The following is a 13,112-nucleotide window of genomic DNA, read 5'->3' as shown; positions in this document are numbered from 1 at the left end:
ATGCTTCTGAAACTCACAAATTTACTAAGAAGTAAGTTTAGCGGTGATCGAGTTGGGTGTTGGTGAAGCAGATCGCTATTTCTCCCCCGAGTAGCAAGTTTAGATAGTTTTCTCACCCGAGATTGCAGTGTCTTCTCTCTGCAAAACTCTCCCGAACAAGCAGCATGCACATATTAGTGAGATATTTGAAGGCTGCTTGTGCGTTTTACCTGTTAAAAAAAGGGTTAAATGTGTAATAAAATGATGTAGGGTGCCCTCCAAAAAGCATAACCAGCCCTGGACTGCTCAGCCAGTCCTGGTTCCTAAAAATATGGGGGGAAACACTAGTAGGGTTACCCCGTATTTTAGGAACCAGTACTAGGCTGCTGAACCTGTCCTGGTTTTAAAAATAGGGGGGGGGGATTTTTTAAATCAGCACCGGGCTCAAATCCGGCTGGGGTGTAATGCATCAGCCAGGGGACCCTATCACCCGGTTTCCCCAGCCAAAGCTTTATCACCCCAAGCCGGTCAGGCCAGGCCGGGTATCTCAGGGGAGGTGGGACCCCCCCAATAAAGGGGCCCAACCCTTTCCCAAGCACCTCAGGCTTAGTTTGAAGCCCGGGGCTCTTCACCGCACCCCTGAAGCAGTGAGTGCGGGGGTAATAGTGGTGTCAAAAATGGAAACTGTTTTTTACCGTGGAACTACAGGTGCCAGGGTGCCTGCCCTTTGGCACTTGTGGAACTACAAGTGCCAGCAGGCAGCCAGCACCCGCACCCTCGCTGTGAAAAACAAAATAGTTAAAAAGCCACAACACACACACACCGTAGAAAGTAAAGTTTTATTTCACACCTACCTAACTCACTCACACATCTTTACCTGCTGCCCGACGATCGGTCCACTTTTCCAAGTAGAATTCCATGGGTGTACCTGTGAAAAAAGATCCTATACTCACCTCTGTCCAGGCGCTGATCTCCGTATCATCCCCGGGTCTTGGCAAAAAAAAAACAGACTGTAGCGATGTATGTGCTGCTACACATACACCGCTACCCGGCTAATGATGGGACATCCCCACGTGGGAACTGCCAGCCAATCATTGGCCGCTCTACAATTAGCGGCCGCTGATTGGCTGGCGGGTCCCGCTCCTGACAGTTCTCATGTGGGGTTGTCCAGTCATTAGCACATACATCGCTATAGTCAGTTTTTTATTTTGCCAAAATCCGGGGATGCTACGGAGACCAGCGTTAAGACGGAGGTGAATATAGGATCTTTTTTCAGAGGTACACACATGGAATTCTACTTGGAGAAGTGTACCGTTCGTCGGGCAGCAGGTAAGTATGTGTGAGTTAGGTAGGTGTGACATATAACTTTACTTTCTATGGTGTATGTGTTTTTTGTGGTTTTTTAACAATTTTTTTTTTTTACAGTGGAGGTATGGGTGCCGGCCGCCTGCTGGCACTTGTAGTTCCACAAGTGCCAAAGGGCAGGCACGCTGGCACCTGTAGTTCCACAGTAAGAAACCAATAGTTTCTATTTTTTACACCACTATTACCCCCACACCCACCGCTCCGTGGGTGCGGGGAAGAGCCATGGGGTGCTCAGGAGGGTGGGGAACACTTTATTGGTGGAGTCCCTATCTCCCCTGAGATCCCTGGCTTGGCCTGACCGGCTTGGGGTGATAGTGCTTTGGCCGGGGAGACCCGGTGATAGGGTCCCCTGGCTGTGGCTTTACACCCAGGCCTGATTTGTGTCTGGTGCTGGTTTTAAAAATAGTGGGACCCCTACACAATTTTATTCCCCCTATTTTTAAAAACAGAATTGGTCAGCAGTACAATGGTGGTTCCTAAAATACAGGGGACCCCACTTGTTTTACCCCCTTATTTTTAGGAACCAGGACAGGCTCAGGAGCCCGGGGGTGGGACCCTACGTAATTTTTTTTTTTTTTTTTAATATTAACCCTTTAGTTAAGGTTTACATGCAAAAACATACACATATCACACTGATCTGTGTATGTTTCTGCCAAACTCGCAACTCAGGAGGTGGTCTATTTTAAACTTCTAATTATCTGCAAGTTTGCTACAATTACACCCAAGATTGTAATCTCATTTATTAGTAAATTCACGATTTGTATCTTTTTCATGAAAAGTACTTTGAGTTTGGCCGATGGTGAGTTTATTCGAGTTTGCTATGTCACCCAAGTTTATCAGTTAAAAGAGAGAAATCTCACCCGAGTTTGTCTTTAGTTAATCTGCGAGTTGAAAAAACATGCCTAAACTCAGCCGAGATTGCAATCTCGACCAAACTCGAATCTTCGTAAACGTTACCCCGAAATGTGTTGTTTCTGGTAGCATTCATGTCTGTCTGTCAAGTGGGAGAACTACATGTTCTGTGGTGTAAGAAACATTTTTTAAACACATACCTGTATATAGGAAAAGTGGTGTTGCAAACTAATCCTACTTTTCTTCTTAAGGTAGTTTCCACTTTTCATGTCAAATAAGGAAACCATAGTACCTTCTCTCTATCCAAAACAAACTAACAATAAGAAGAATGATTACATACCATGGATCAGTGGAATTTGTATTTATCTTTCCAGAACAAATTAATTTAGGATAAACTTTGTATCCTTCCTGTAGGACACAGTCAAGGACATGTTCCATCCAAATATGTTAATGCAAGGTGGCTCAAGGTTGTCATTGTCACTTTCAGACCAAAACCCTGGTTCTGACCCTGTATTTTGAACACAGTTTCAAGCTGTGTCACAGTTGCTCACACCCCTTCCATATACCGTACCTTGGACCGGGTTATCCATGGATATTGCCCCGGCAATATCCATGGTCAGAGGCTCGGTGTGAAAAGGGCAGTGGCAACCTCCTGGACATGCAACACTTCAGCATTTAAGCAGGGCGATCATCTGTCCACATATTTACCAAACATTAGTTTCTGAATTTGAGCTCTTGGTGCTCTATTTGAAAGGAATAAAAAATATTTTATTGCAATTTCTTTTTAACTTTTACTGTTCCTTAACATACATTATACACTATTATTTTATATACTACTGCGATAGTTGAAAAGGATATATTAATAATCACAGTAGAATGAGTACCGTGGCAGCCATATATTCCCATACACATTGTTTATGTTTTGTAAGACAACTTGGGAAGGCACCCAAGGGGAAGAGCAGTTACATTATATAACTTTCTTTTTCTTATTTTTATTAGCTGACTAACAAGTTAACTCATGGGGTAGGGCTGCCTTGGAGTATTTCATGGAAATATAATAAATAGTAATAATGCTTCTGTTTAGTATCATGCAGGGCCTTTTCAAGCTTTTATTATTGTGTAATCGCATGAATACTAGTATCCTGTTGAGACATGATTTAGGAAAATTACACCTAAAACAGGTTTGACTCCACTATACTGACACTCTTCATATATAACATATGGGTCATTGCATGTGACTCACGTTACATTTCATGTTAATTTTTAGAAGTATAAATGCACCACAAGCAAAAATTAAGCGAAATTCAACATTTTAAAAATATGACAAAAATACATGGGGTAGGTAGTCATAATTAATGCTTAGAAGCAGAAAAAAAATTACGCTCTTAGTAGTTACATTTTATTGTTTATATGCGTGAATCATGTTATAACAGTTGCTGCCAGCTTGCTCCATTGTGCTTACTGAGTATTCACCGTCTCTGATATCCTTGATCTCACCTGGGTAACTCTTTCCATTATATTCAACATAGAACCAACAGCAGTGTTCACTACATCACCTGAAATCACTGTGACAGTTACATTAAGTCCATCAGTAGACAGAAATGAAGTTGAAAATGCGCTAGTATCTGCAGTGATATAATTTAATATTCATGTATTGTGTCCTATATTTCACGGAATGACATACATATACATATATATATATATATATATATATATATATATATACACCAAATTGAAAGCTATATTGTAGAATATTTTACATTACATTTATGTTTACAGCCTGATGAAAGTGCACTGGATTTTGCCTCTTGTATGCTACGACCAGGAATAAAAAATGCTCAGGAGCTAGCGTGTGGAGTATGCTTGCTAAATGTAGACTCCCGGAGCAAGGTATGCAAAAAATGCTGGAGACTAAATCACAATTGTACATATTTATAACTGTTATAATAAATCCTCTGTTTGCTTTACATAATCCCTATATATAGTGCTCTGTGTGTGTATGGTATTTTAGATAAGAGGTAGCAGGTAAGAGGTCCCAGAAGCCCTGTATCCCTTGAAACAACCAAAGTATTACATTCTTGAGAATTTTTTTTTTTTATTTCAGCTCTTCCTAGTTAACGTAAATCAGAATTCCAGAGCTGACTGGCACCATTTGTGAGGGCTCTCTGATATATTCGTTCTTCGTTAGGGATGTAAATAACTGTACACGTCCACTTTAGACTTGGACAGTATCATCAGAGGGAGTGCGTAAGTCTGTTACCAGTGTTGCAGAAGATACTACAGTAGATACAGACCAGAAATCTCATAATGGTCACCATAACCCTTTCCTTAATGGCTGAAGTCCTTTTTGGTCAGCATGCTAGTTATGAAACATTATTAGTTAATAAATTTTCTACTTAAACTTGCAACTCCTGCAGCCAAGTCGAATGATTACAATGATGCTGCTCTCCTAATAAGTTCAAGATATGCAACTTAGGGCCTGATTCAGACCCACTCGCGAGCGGCTGTCCGCTCGCAAGTGGGTCGATGGTGTGCACTGAGCATGCGCACAATGGAGGGAGCTCCGTCGTGCGCATGCGCGAGACGCGACGAGCGAAGGACTTTCCTTCGCTCGTTGTGTCTGATCAAAGGGGGCGTGCTGTCGATGTTGATTGACAGCACGCCCCCTTTGGTGGGCGTGCCGGGGGCGTGCCTCCCAGACGGGGCGTCCCCAAGGGAACGCCTACCGTCAGAAGCCGGCCCACTGACATCACTAGTGATGTCAGTGGGAGTGATTTTGGCTCTGATAGGGCCAAAATCACTCCAGGGCTTGTGGTCGAAAAACCCGACCACAGGCTTCTGGTCGCACTGGCGATGGTCGCGATGGTCAAGACCATCGCGGCCATCATCCTGCACGCTCGTATGTGCTGTGGGTAGTGACCCACAGCTATACGAGCGTCCAGGAGGACGCTCCATTTTTATGGAGGACGGCCCTCATTCAGAGCGAGCGCTCTGCTCAGAGCGTCCGGCTCTGAATGAGGGCCTTAGATTCTAGTGTTACTACCGCCACTGTGAGGTCATTTTAAAAGTCTGTATTATTTTTCCATCCACTTAAGGTGGGGCTTCTAAACATTTTGTTGCCTTATATAGAAGAAGTATTTGATAATTTACTAGTGGTTTAGTAGATGCAATTTAGCATATTTAACTGAGCTATATGCTCCTACAAATGCTTGGGCAGACAGTAGCGCTATAGATATATATATAAACTTCACAGAGTGGTAACATTGGATTCCAGGAGACATACTAGGGGGTTGAGGTCCCGGTCAGACCTCCCATTGGTGTACGCTGAGTAGAGCTTTGGCCCGCGGATCCTGTTCTGGGCCTTCTATTTGGATGAAACTTCACAGAGGGGTGGCAATTGGTCTGGGTTGCCTAATGGAGTGGTTGAGGTCCCGGTCGGACCTCACGACAAAGTGTGCTGGGCAGAACTTTACCCAGGGAGACTGTACTAGGCTTTCCATGATGGATTTGTACGACATCACATAAAACTTAATAACTTGTCGATTTAAACCTGGGCAATGTCGTGTACTTCAGCTAGTAGTCTATAAATGTAATTTAGGAATGTGCAAAGCATGCCTGCTTGTGCAGTTTAGTCCAGTTGTACACCTAACACATTCATAGATGATCATCACGATGATCAAAGCGGCTTCCAGAAAATCAGCCATTGTTTTCTTCTGTGGGATTATGGGTCCAACTGGAATGGTTGAAAGATTGAGAACATTGGGGCAGATGTATGAAGCTGTTTAAAGTGATAAAGTGCAGAGTGATAAATGACCAACCAATCCGCTCCCACCTGTCATTTTTCAAACACAGCCTGTAACATGACAGTTGTGAGCTGATTGGTTGGTCGTTTATCACTCTGCACTTTATCACTTTCCAGAGCTTCATACATCTGCCCCCTTATTTCAAAGTCCTGACTACAACCACAATTTCATTACTTTAACCATGTCAGTAATTCTACTGAAATACTTGTATGATGACATCAGCACAGTCTCTGTGAAGCAAAATAGGCTTCATGCAACAAAACAGCTAAGATTTTCCACTTTTGCGTGTTTATAAATTACCTTTTATGTTACCCATATGAACCGTCCTTATTTCAAAATCTACAGTACCTTTCTAGTGATATCAGTAATTGTCTCTCATTTACAAATGTATTGCTAAATTGAGATGTTCACTGCTTTTTCCCCTTTACTCTTTTCTTTTTTTTATATATATAAAAAAAAAAGATTATCCCAATTCTCATATGTTTGCTGCCGTGATTCAGTCCCTGTGATACAGTTGCTGTATCATGCAATGTTGAATAACACAGAGTATGAGTGCCCGGAGTTATTAAACTGGTCACGCTGTAAACCTGCGACTAGAGGATTTTTGCTCGCACCCTCCTGAGGTACAAGCAGAAGTCTGACTAAACTAGTGCCACGATGCTAGTTGCGGGCTTACGCATGCGCTAACAGCATTGCGCACGGCACTTAAGACCGAGAATGCTGTTTACCAAGACTAAATACCTGACATTAGGTGCCATAAACTGCATCTCCTGGCTTAAGTGCAGGGCACGATGCGGACAATTGATTAGCTCCGGGCATTTATTCCTGGCACTATTCAACATCGCATTTAATTGAATTGTCCCCATTGCCTGAAGTTTTGCTGTCTAGTATTTACACGCCTAGCAGCACATGGATATTTATTTACTCACATAGCTAGACACTGGGGGTCTGATTCAGCAAAGAGCGCAATATAGCGTACGCACGCAGTTCAGTGTGATAATATGCTAATCTATAGCGATCGCAATGCCAAAGCAGCACTACATAAGGACGCCCACTTTACTTTACACGTACATCCGTAATGGTTAGCAAGACTGCGAAAACATCGGTACAATCAAGTACCATCGGACCCATACACACAGTTAAGGCAGGTCAGACCTTACAAGGGAATTGCTTACTTCAGTGCACGCTATGAGACCTCAGGCTGCGTATGGTATCGCCGTGGATAGTTTATGCATGCCCATGGAACAGCGTTGAAACGCACTGCGTTCGGCCGACCAGCCACAAATGGCATTTCCTGTCAATCACTCTGCGATGGGTCTGCTTAGTCACTGCAATCGCAGTCCCGGTCGCAATGACTGGTTCGTGCACATGCTCTGCATTGCATGCGCATTCGCAGAACATAACAATCGGCCGATTGCGTGCGTATAAGCAACTGCGTTCCTTGCTGTATCAGGCCTTGGTTTTTTTTTGTTTGTTTTGTATTTACTAAAAATAAGCATTAAGGAGCGTACACACTGGGCGATCTGCAACCTGAACGATATCGCTGATCTTTCAAGATTAATCTTTGATCTTTTTCAACCAAGTACACCACTGTTCTTCAAACGATTTTTCAATGTACAACATGTGCAGACTGAACGATAACGTCATCGTCCGTGCTGCATGTACTGAAGATGAACAATGTCAAAAGCGCGCTCCCACTGGTCGTATCGCTGGACATTTTTGACATTGCACATTACGATTAGTGAATGATTAATGAACGATCAAACGATTATGATATCATAATCTTTTAATCTTTCATTTTAATCGCCCAGTGTGTACTCTCCTTTAGTCTTTAACATATTTTACTTATAAATATGTTGACTGATTTCAGTAATGTTGTGATTTGTGCTTTGTTTGTACAGGCATTTAATTCGGATACTGATCATTTTAAACTTTCCTATGGAGGTCACCAGTACCATGCCAGTTGTGCAAATTTCTGGATAAACTGCGTTGAGCCCAAACCTCCCGGCCTTTTACTGCCAGATTTATTGTAATGTATTCTGACTGTTTTAAGGGATGTACAACATAATTTACTACTGCAGGCTACCATCTTCTGAAACCTCAAGAAATTGAAAGTTTCTTCATCTTTCCCAATAAATCAAGTAAATAAGGAATATTTATTTAAAATAATGGGACTAACCTGACATGCCCTTGCACTGTCAGTTTTGTGATGAGGGCATTTCTTTTACTGCTTAATTTAATCTATTATCGGAAAAAATGTTAAATATTTTGAGTTTAATTTGTTAGTAAATAGTAAAAAACTGTTTAAATTGTTACGTTAGTTAATGTTGGAAAGAGATATGGCAAAGACATGCACAGTTTTGAAAATACTACATTTTAAGCAGGTATATTGAAAGTTCTAACTTTCTAATTTACTTTTTAGTCTTTCATTTAAATTATACAGTGTTTAATAACATATTCCCAGTAATCATAAATAATGGAGGAATCATTATTTTGGGCTGAGAAGTAGTTATTTTCACTATGTACAAATCTTTCACTTGGTTTTAATGCACAATTTCTAAAAAAAAAAAAATCTATACTTTACCTTATCTTAAAGAAACAATTTTAACCACCATATAGGCACTGTTGTAATTACACCACTGAGCTAAAGAAATTATATTACACAGCTATTTATTAAAGTAACCGTTTTTTGTCTGCATATTTTAAAAGTGTAAATATATTGTGGAGAAAATAAGAAATTGGAGAATAGTAACCTTATTCATGCCTTCTTAATTAAATTAAAAATGTTTAATATTAGTGCTTTTTATCCACTTGTTATAATAATTATTGATGATTATTTTATTTATATAGCGCGTTTCCCCCACTAGGACTCCAAAGCAAATTACATTATTACATAAGGTTATATGGTTGTCCTGATTCTTACCAAAGTGAGCGAGTGCCACATGCACCAGAGGCAGAATGGTTTGATGGAAGTTGTGGGTGACCGAGCAATTCAGAAGCACTGGGCACGTCCAATGTTATTTGAGCACACACCAAGCATAACATGGCGATGTCTCCATTCAGAGGAGGTGTGGAATTTTAGATGTTGGGAGCTATGCAATTAGAATTTTCTTTGTACAAAGTGGGTGCAGTTTTGTAGAACAGTGATGAAATTTGATTTATTTTTGAAGCTTGACCTCAATTGAGATAAAATAATTGATAGGGAACATTTTTTGGCATATTACTTGCTGTGTGGAGAGGCAGACAGCCATTTTCACTCCAAAAGATAACATACATTTTTGCACTAGCTCTGTGCAGGGCTTGTTTTTCACCTGTTTGCACTTTAGTGGAATAATGCATTTATAGGTATACCAGAGCGATTTCATAAACCGCTTATCACAAAGAAACAGTCCCTATATGCTTCCACTCCTATTTTCTTCAACCAATACTGTACATAAGCTATTGTTAGCAGTATTTAAAGAGAAAAATGACAGTGATTGTAATAAAATGGGTAGATGTAAAATTGTAGGAGCGTGAACATGACATTTATACAGTGTAGCACTGGCGATTCTTCCACCACTCCACACACCTTTGCACACTTCTACTAGGAATTTTGCAGTGTGCTATGTAAATCAGGTTCATAGTATTCAACCACTCTTAAAGTGCTCATGTAAACTGCAGTCTTCATGGGCTGAATGGCTAAAATTCATACAATGTAGAAGGCCTAAAGAAACAAACAAAGCCCCGATCCTGACCAGCATCTAATCAGAATCAGATGGTAATCAGGCTAACTGGAGAATCGATTTGAACAATGGTCAATTCTGGCTACACTGTGGTAAGTGGAATCTGGCTTTATGCCTTTTAGATCTTTTTCATTCTATTACAGGATATAGGTATGATTAATAACAGCACTATGAAGACAAATCAAAGATAATACTTCATGTAAAATTCAAAAGGTATATTTTAATCATTACTGTATAAAAAAGACATGCATTCATATATAAAAGACGTACTGATCACATAATAATAGAACCCATTGACCCCCAAATATGTGATGTAGTTGGACCGATTCTGTGGTTGTGTAGATGTTAATTATTAAACTTCATTCCTGCATATATCTTAATGTAATCGGCAGATGCCACAATTTTTAGGGAGAACTGTCTAGTATCTTGCCAGACTATGTCGGTTAATCCTGGGTTCTTTAGCAGGTACTAGTCCATGCAGAATAGTTGTTATATGGTGTAAAGTGCTGGTGCTTCCAGAGGTAGTTATAGATGGTTATTCCATGTGAATGACAAGTCTACAAAAGGTCCCCAGCCATCTGGGGTCAGAGTATTGTGGTCAAATAGGCCCACCTAACATTTGATAGAGCTGCCATAACCTACAGCTCAATCAAAGGTGTTCAGGATATCTTTAAGTCAATAAGTTGAGTTCAGTGAGGAACTGCTCAAAAAATACAAGCAAAAAACACAGAACTGTTTTGGGGGCCTCATAGTAAAACAATGAAAGAAAAGACCTAACAAATGCACAATGCAGGAGGTATTTTTAAGAGTAAATTCAGGAAAGTAATGGTAACAAATAATGTCTGAGCGCTTTCAGTATCTGAGCAATTATTGTTTTGGCAAGCTGGCTGGAATTTCTTCATTTGCGCAATCCTTTTTTTTATTTATTCTGAATCTTATTAATAAAATCAACTTTCTAGTAGTTACGATCATTGGTCCTGTTTAGGCAAACAGCCTTAGCTTAGTTAAGCATGGATGCAGTAAGTTCTGATAAATGCAGTAGTTCACTAATAGGGAATATATACATTTCTTGTATGCAGTGAGCAATGTGCTTTACTTAATTTAACTAGACATTTTGTAATAGAGATTTGTAGAGAAATCGTGTTAAATGTGTATTCATGGCAGTATTTTCTGAGAGAAATATTTGTTATGTAGCATAACATACAGGCTATTGCAGTGTTTTCTACAAAATTAGCCTATTTTCCCACCCAAAATAAGCATATGAAAAAAACGCATAGATTTCCTAAATGGAGAAAAGCATGAATCCTACATCTGCATATGACAAGGCATATGGGTGTCAATGTGTGCGCTTGAGTAAAGTGTGATAATACACTATTAAGCATACCATCATATTTTAGACAACAGTCAGTATTATCATTTTGATGATGACTACTGCTGTTATAATGTAGGTTTTTATTAAAGATAAAAAATAAGTGAGAGAGGGGGTCACTTGGTAGTTTGAAACTTTCAAAGATGTGTAACAAGGTACTTTGCCATGGTTTTGTAGTGAATTGATACAGTACTTTTAGCTGTGTTGCAGCAATACTGCATTTCAGCAGGGACCACATATACTCTCCAGATTTGGTGCTGATCTTATTGTTTAGGGACTGCATTATCAAACTGAGTTGGTTTAACACTTTCACCATGAATTTCCTATTGACAACACCTCTTGGTGTTAGAAATGGCTGGCACTGAAGCATAGCAAAGATCAGCAGACCAGAGATAACTGTAATTTTGCCTATTTGTTTGATGTTTGGGGTGTTTTATTCCATTAAATACCTTTTTGCTCGCTTATGCCAGTGGTTCTCAAACTCTGTCCTCAGGACCCCACACAGTTCCTGTTTTCCAGGTCAGCCAGCAGGTGCACAGGTGTATTTATTACACACTAACACATTTTAAAAGATCCACAGGTGGAGATAATTATTTTACTTGTAATTCTGTGAGGAGACCTGGAAAACATGCACTGTTTGGGGTCCTGAGGACCGAGTTTGAGAATCTGTGGCTTGTGTTATTTGTGTGTAGGCCTTGTATTACTCTTTCCCAATTCTAAATACTTGTTGTGTAACCTGCCTAAAATAAAAAGCTTTTTGCAAAGTTCCATCAGAGCAATGTTAATATGTTTAATAGGTCTATATTAATATCTAGTTGTTTTGCAGTAGGTCATCTCATGTCACAGTAAAAAGATATAACAATGACTGGAATTGTGACTGCTATTATTCTAATGCCTGAAAGGTAGTGGGGCTTAATGATTTGGGAGTTTGGTTTATTTAGATGGGCTAGGGCATAAACTAAAATATACTGATTTCTGTTGATATTTCAATGTAGCTAGCTTTGAGTCCTATTTATATGTTTGTGTCACTGGAATTTATGTATTGAAACTGTAATAAAAATGTCCCTAATTTTTCTTCTTTAAATTATTGTGATCTCTGTTTTCATTATAATGTAGATTTGCAGATATACATCACTTTTTAAGCCTGGAGGAGAGGTTTATATTTATAAAACACTAGCCACAATTCCAGTCTAAGCATTTTATACATTATTAGTTATTTTGCTATAAAAGAGCCTCCAACCCTTCCTGCATGCGAGGAATTGCATTACTTTGTTGATGTGAAAACATTAAGTAAACTCCTGCTAATTCAAAGAACCTATAGAACAGGGATGGTGAAGCTCAGGCCCGGGGGCCGTATAAGGCCCGTGGAATCATTTTGTCTGGCCCTCTGAGCTTTTTTCTGCTAGCCTCATCTGGCTAGCAGGGTGCCTAGAATGGCACACTGCAGCCAGAATCTATGCAGCAGTGCCCTTGCAGTTCCCCAGCGCTGCCTCGGAATGTTCTGCCGTTGCTGTAATCACCGGCGATTGTGGCTCCTTCCCATGTGACATCACATGGATGTGGCGTGGCCTGCACCGGTCCCGCGAATAATGATATATATATATATATATCAAAATGGCCCTCAGCAGAAAAAAGGTCCCACCCCTGCTATAGAACCTCCCATCTTTTTAGCTTGGAACTAGAACCCGAAAAAAATATACTGTTTTATTTTTAAAGAAGTTCAAAACATCTCTAGTTACTCAAGAAATCACTTACAATTCTCACTTTCACTGAAATATTGCAAAGGTAAAGGTGGAATATACTATAACATAGTCTGTATGGGCCAGAGTCTGGCTGAAGTAGTAGTTTCTGTACTTGTAGGTGTATTTCAAGAACAGATAATTAGTGGAACAAACCAAATAGTAATCAATAATATAGGTGGGGGTGGGGCACACCAGAAAAGTAGTCAGAGGGTACTAGAAGCTTAGTATAGGTAGGGAAGTCATAGAAAACTGCGGTCACAGATGAATAATTAGAAGAATC

General features: G+C 40.1%; 1 protein-coding gene across 2 annotated transcripts in view; it reads left to right on the top strand.

Moving 5' to 3' along the window:
- SYNRG (synergin gamma) overlaps positions 1–12,174 on the top strand; it is a 125,679-nt gene extending 113,505 nt beyond the window's left edge. For both annotated transcript variants that reach the window (XM_088455968.1, XM_088455967.1), the window contains 2 exons: positions 3,976–4,086; positions 7,901–12,174. In XM_088455968.1, the coding sequence (XP_088312094.1) occupies positions 3,976–4,086; positions 7,901–8,032 (243 nt within the window). In that variant the 3' untranslated portion in view covers positions 8,033–12,174. The remainder of the gene's footprint in view (positions 1–3,975; positions 4,087–7,900) is intronic.
- The last annotated feature ends 938 nt before the right edge of the window (positions 12,175–13,112 follow it).

The sequence above is a fragment of the Taudactylus pleione genome, unplaced genomic scaffold (assembly GCF_031769625.1).
Source record: "Taudactylus pleione unplaced genomic scaffold, aTauple2 ptg000682l, whole genome shotgun sequence".
In the NCBI taxonomy this organism is placed as follows: domain Eukaryota; kingdom Metazoa; phylum Chordata; class Amphibia; order Anura; family Myobatrachidae; genus Taudactylus; species Taudactylus pleione.
The sequence above is the reverse complement of the archived record's forward strand: the minus strand, read 5'-3'. Positions and strand labels throughout refer to the sequence as shown.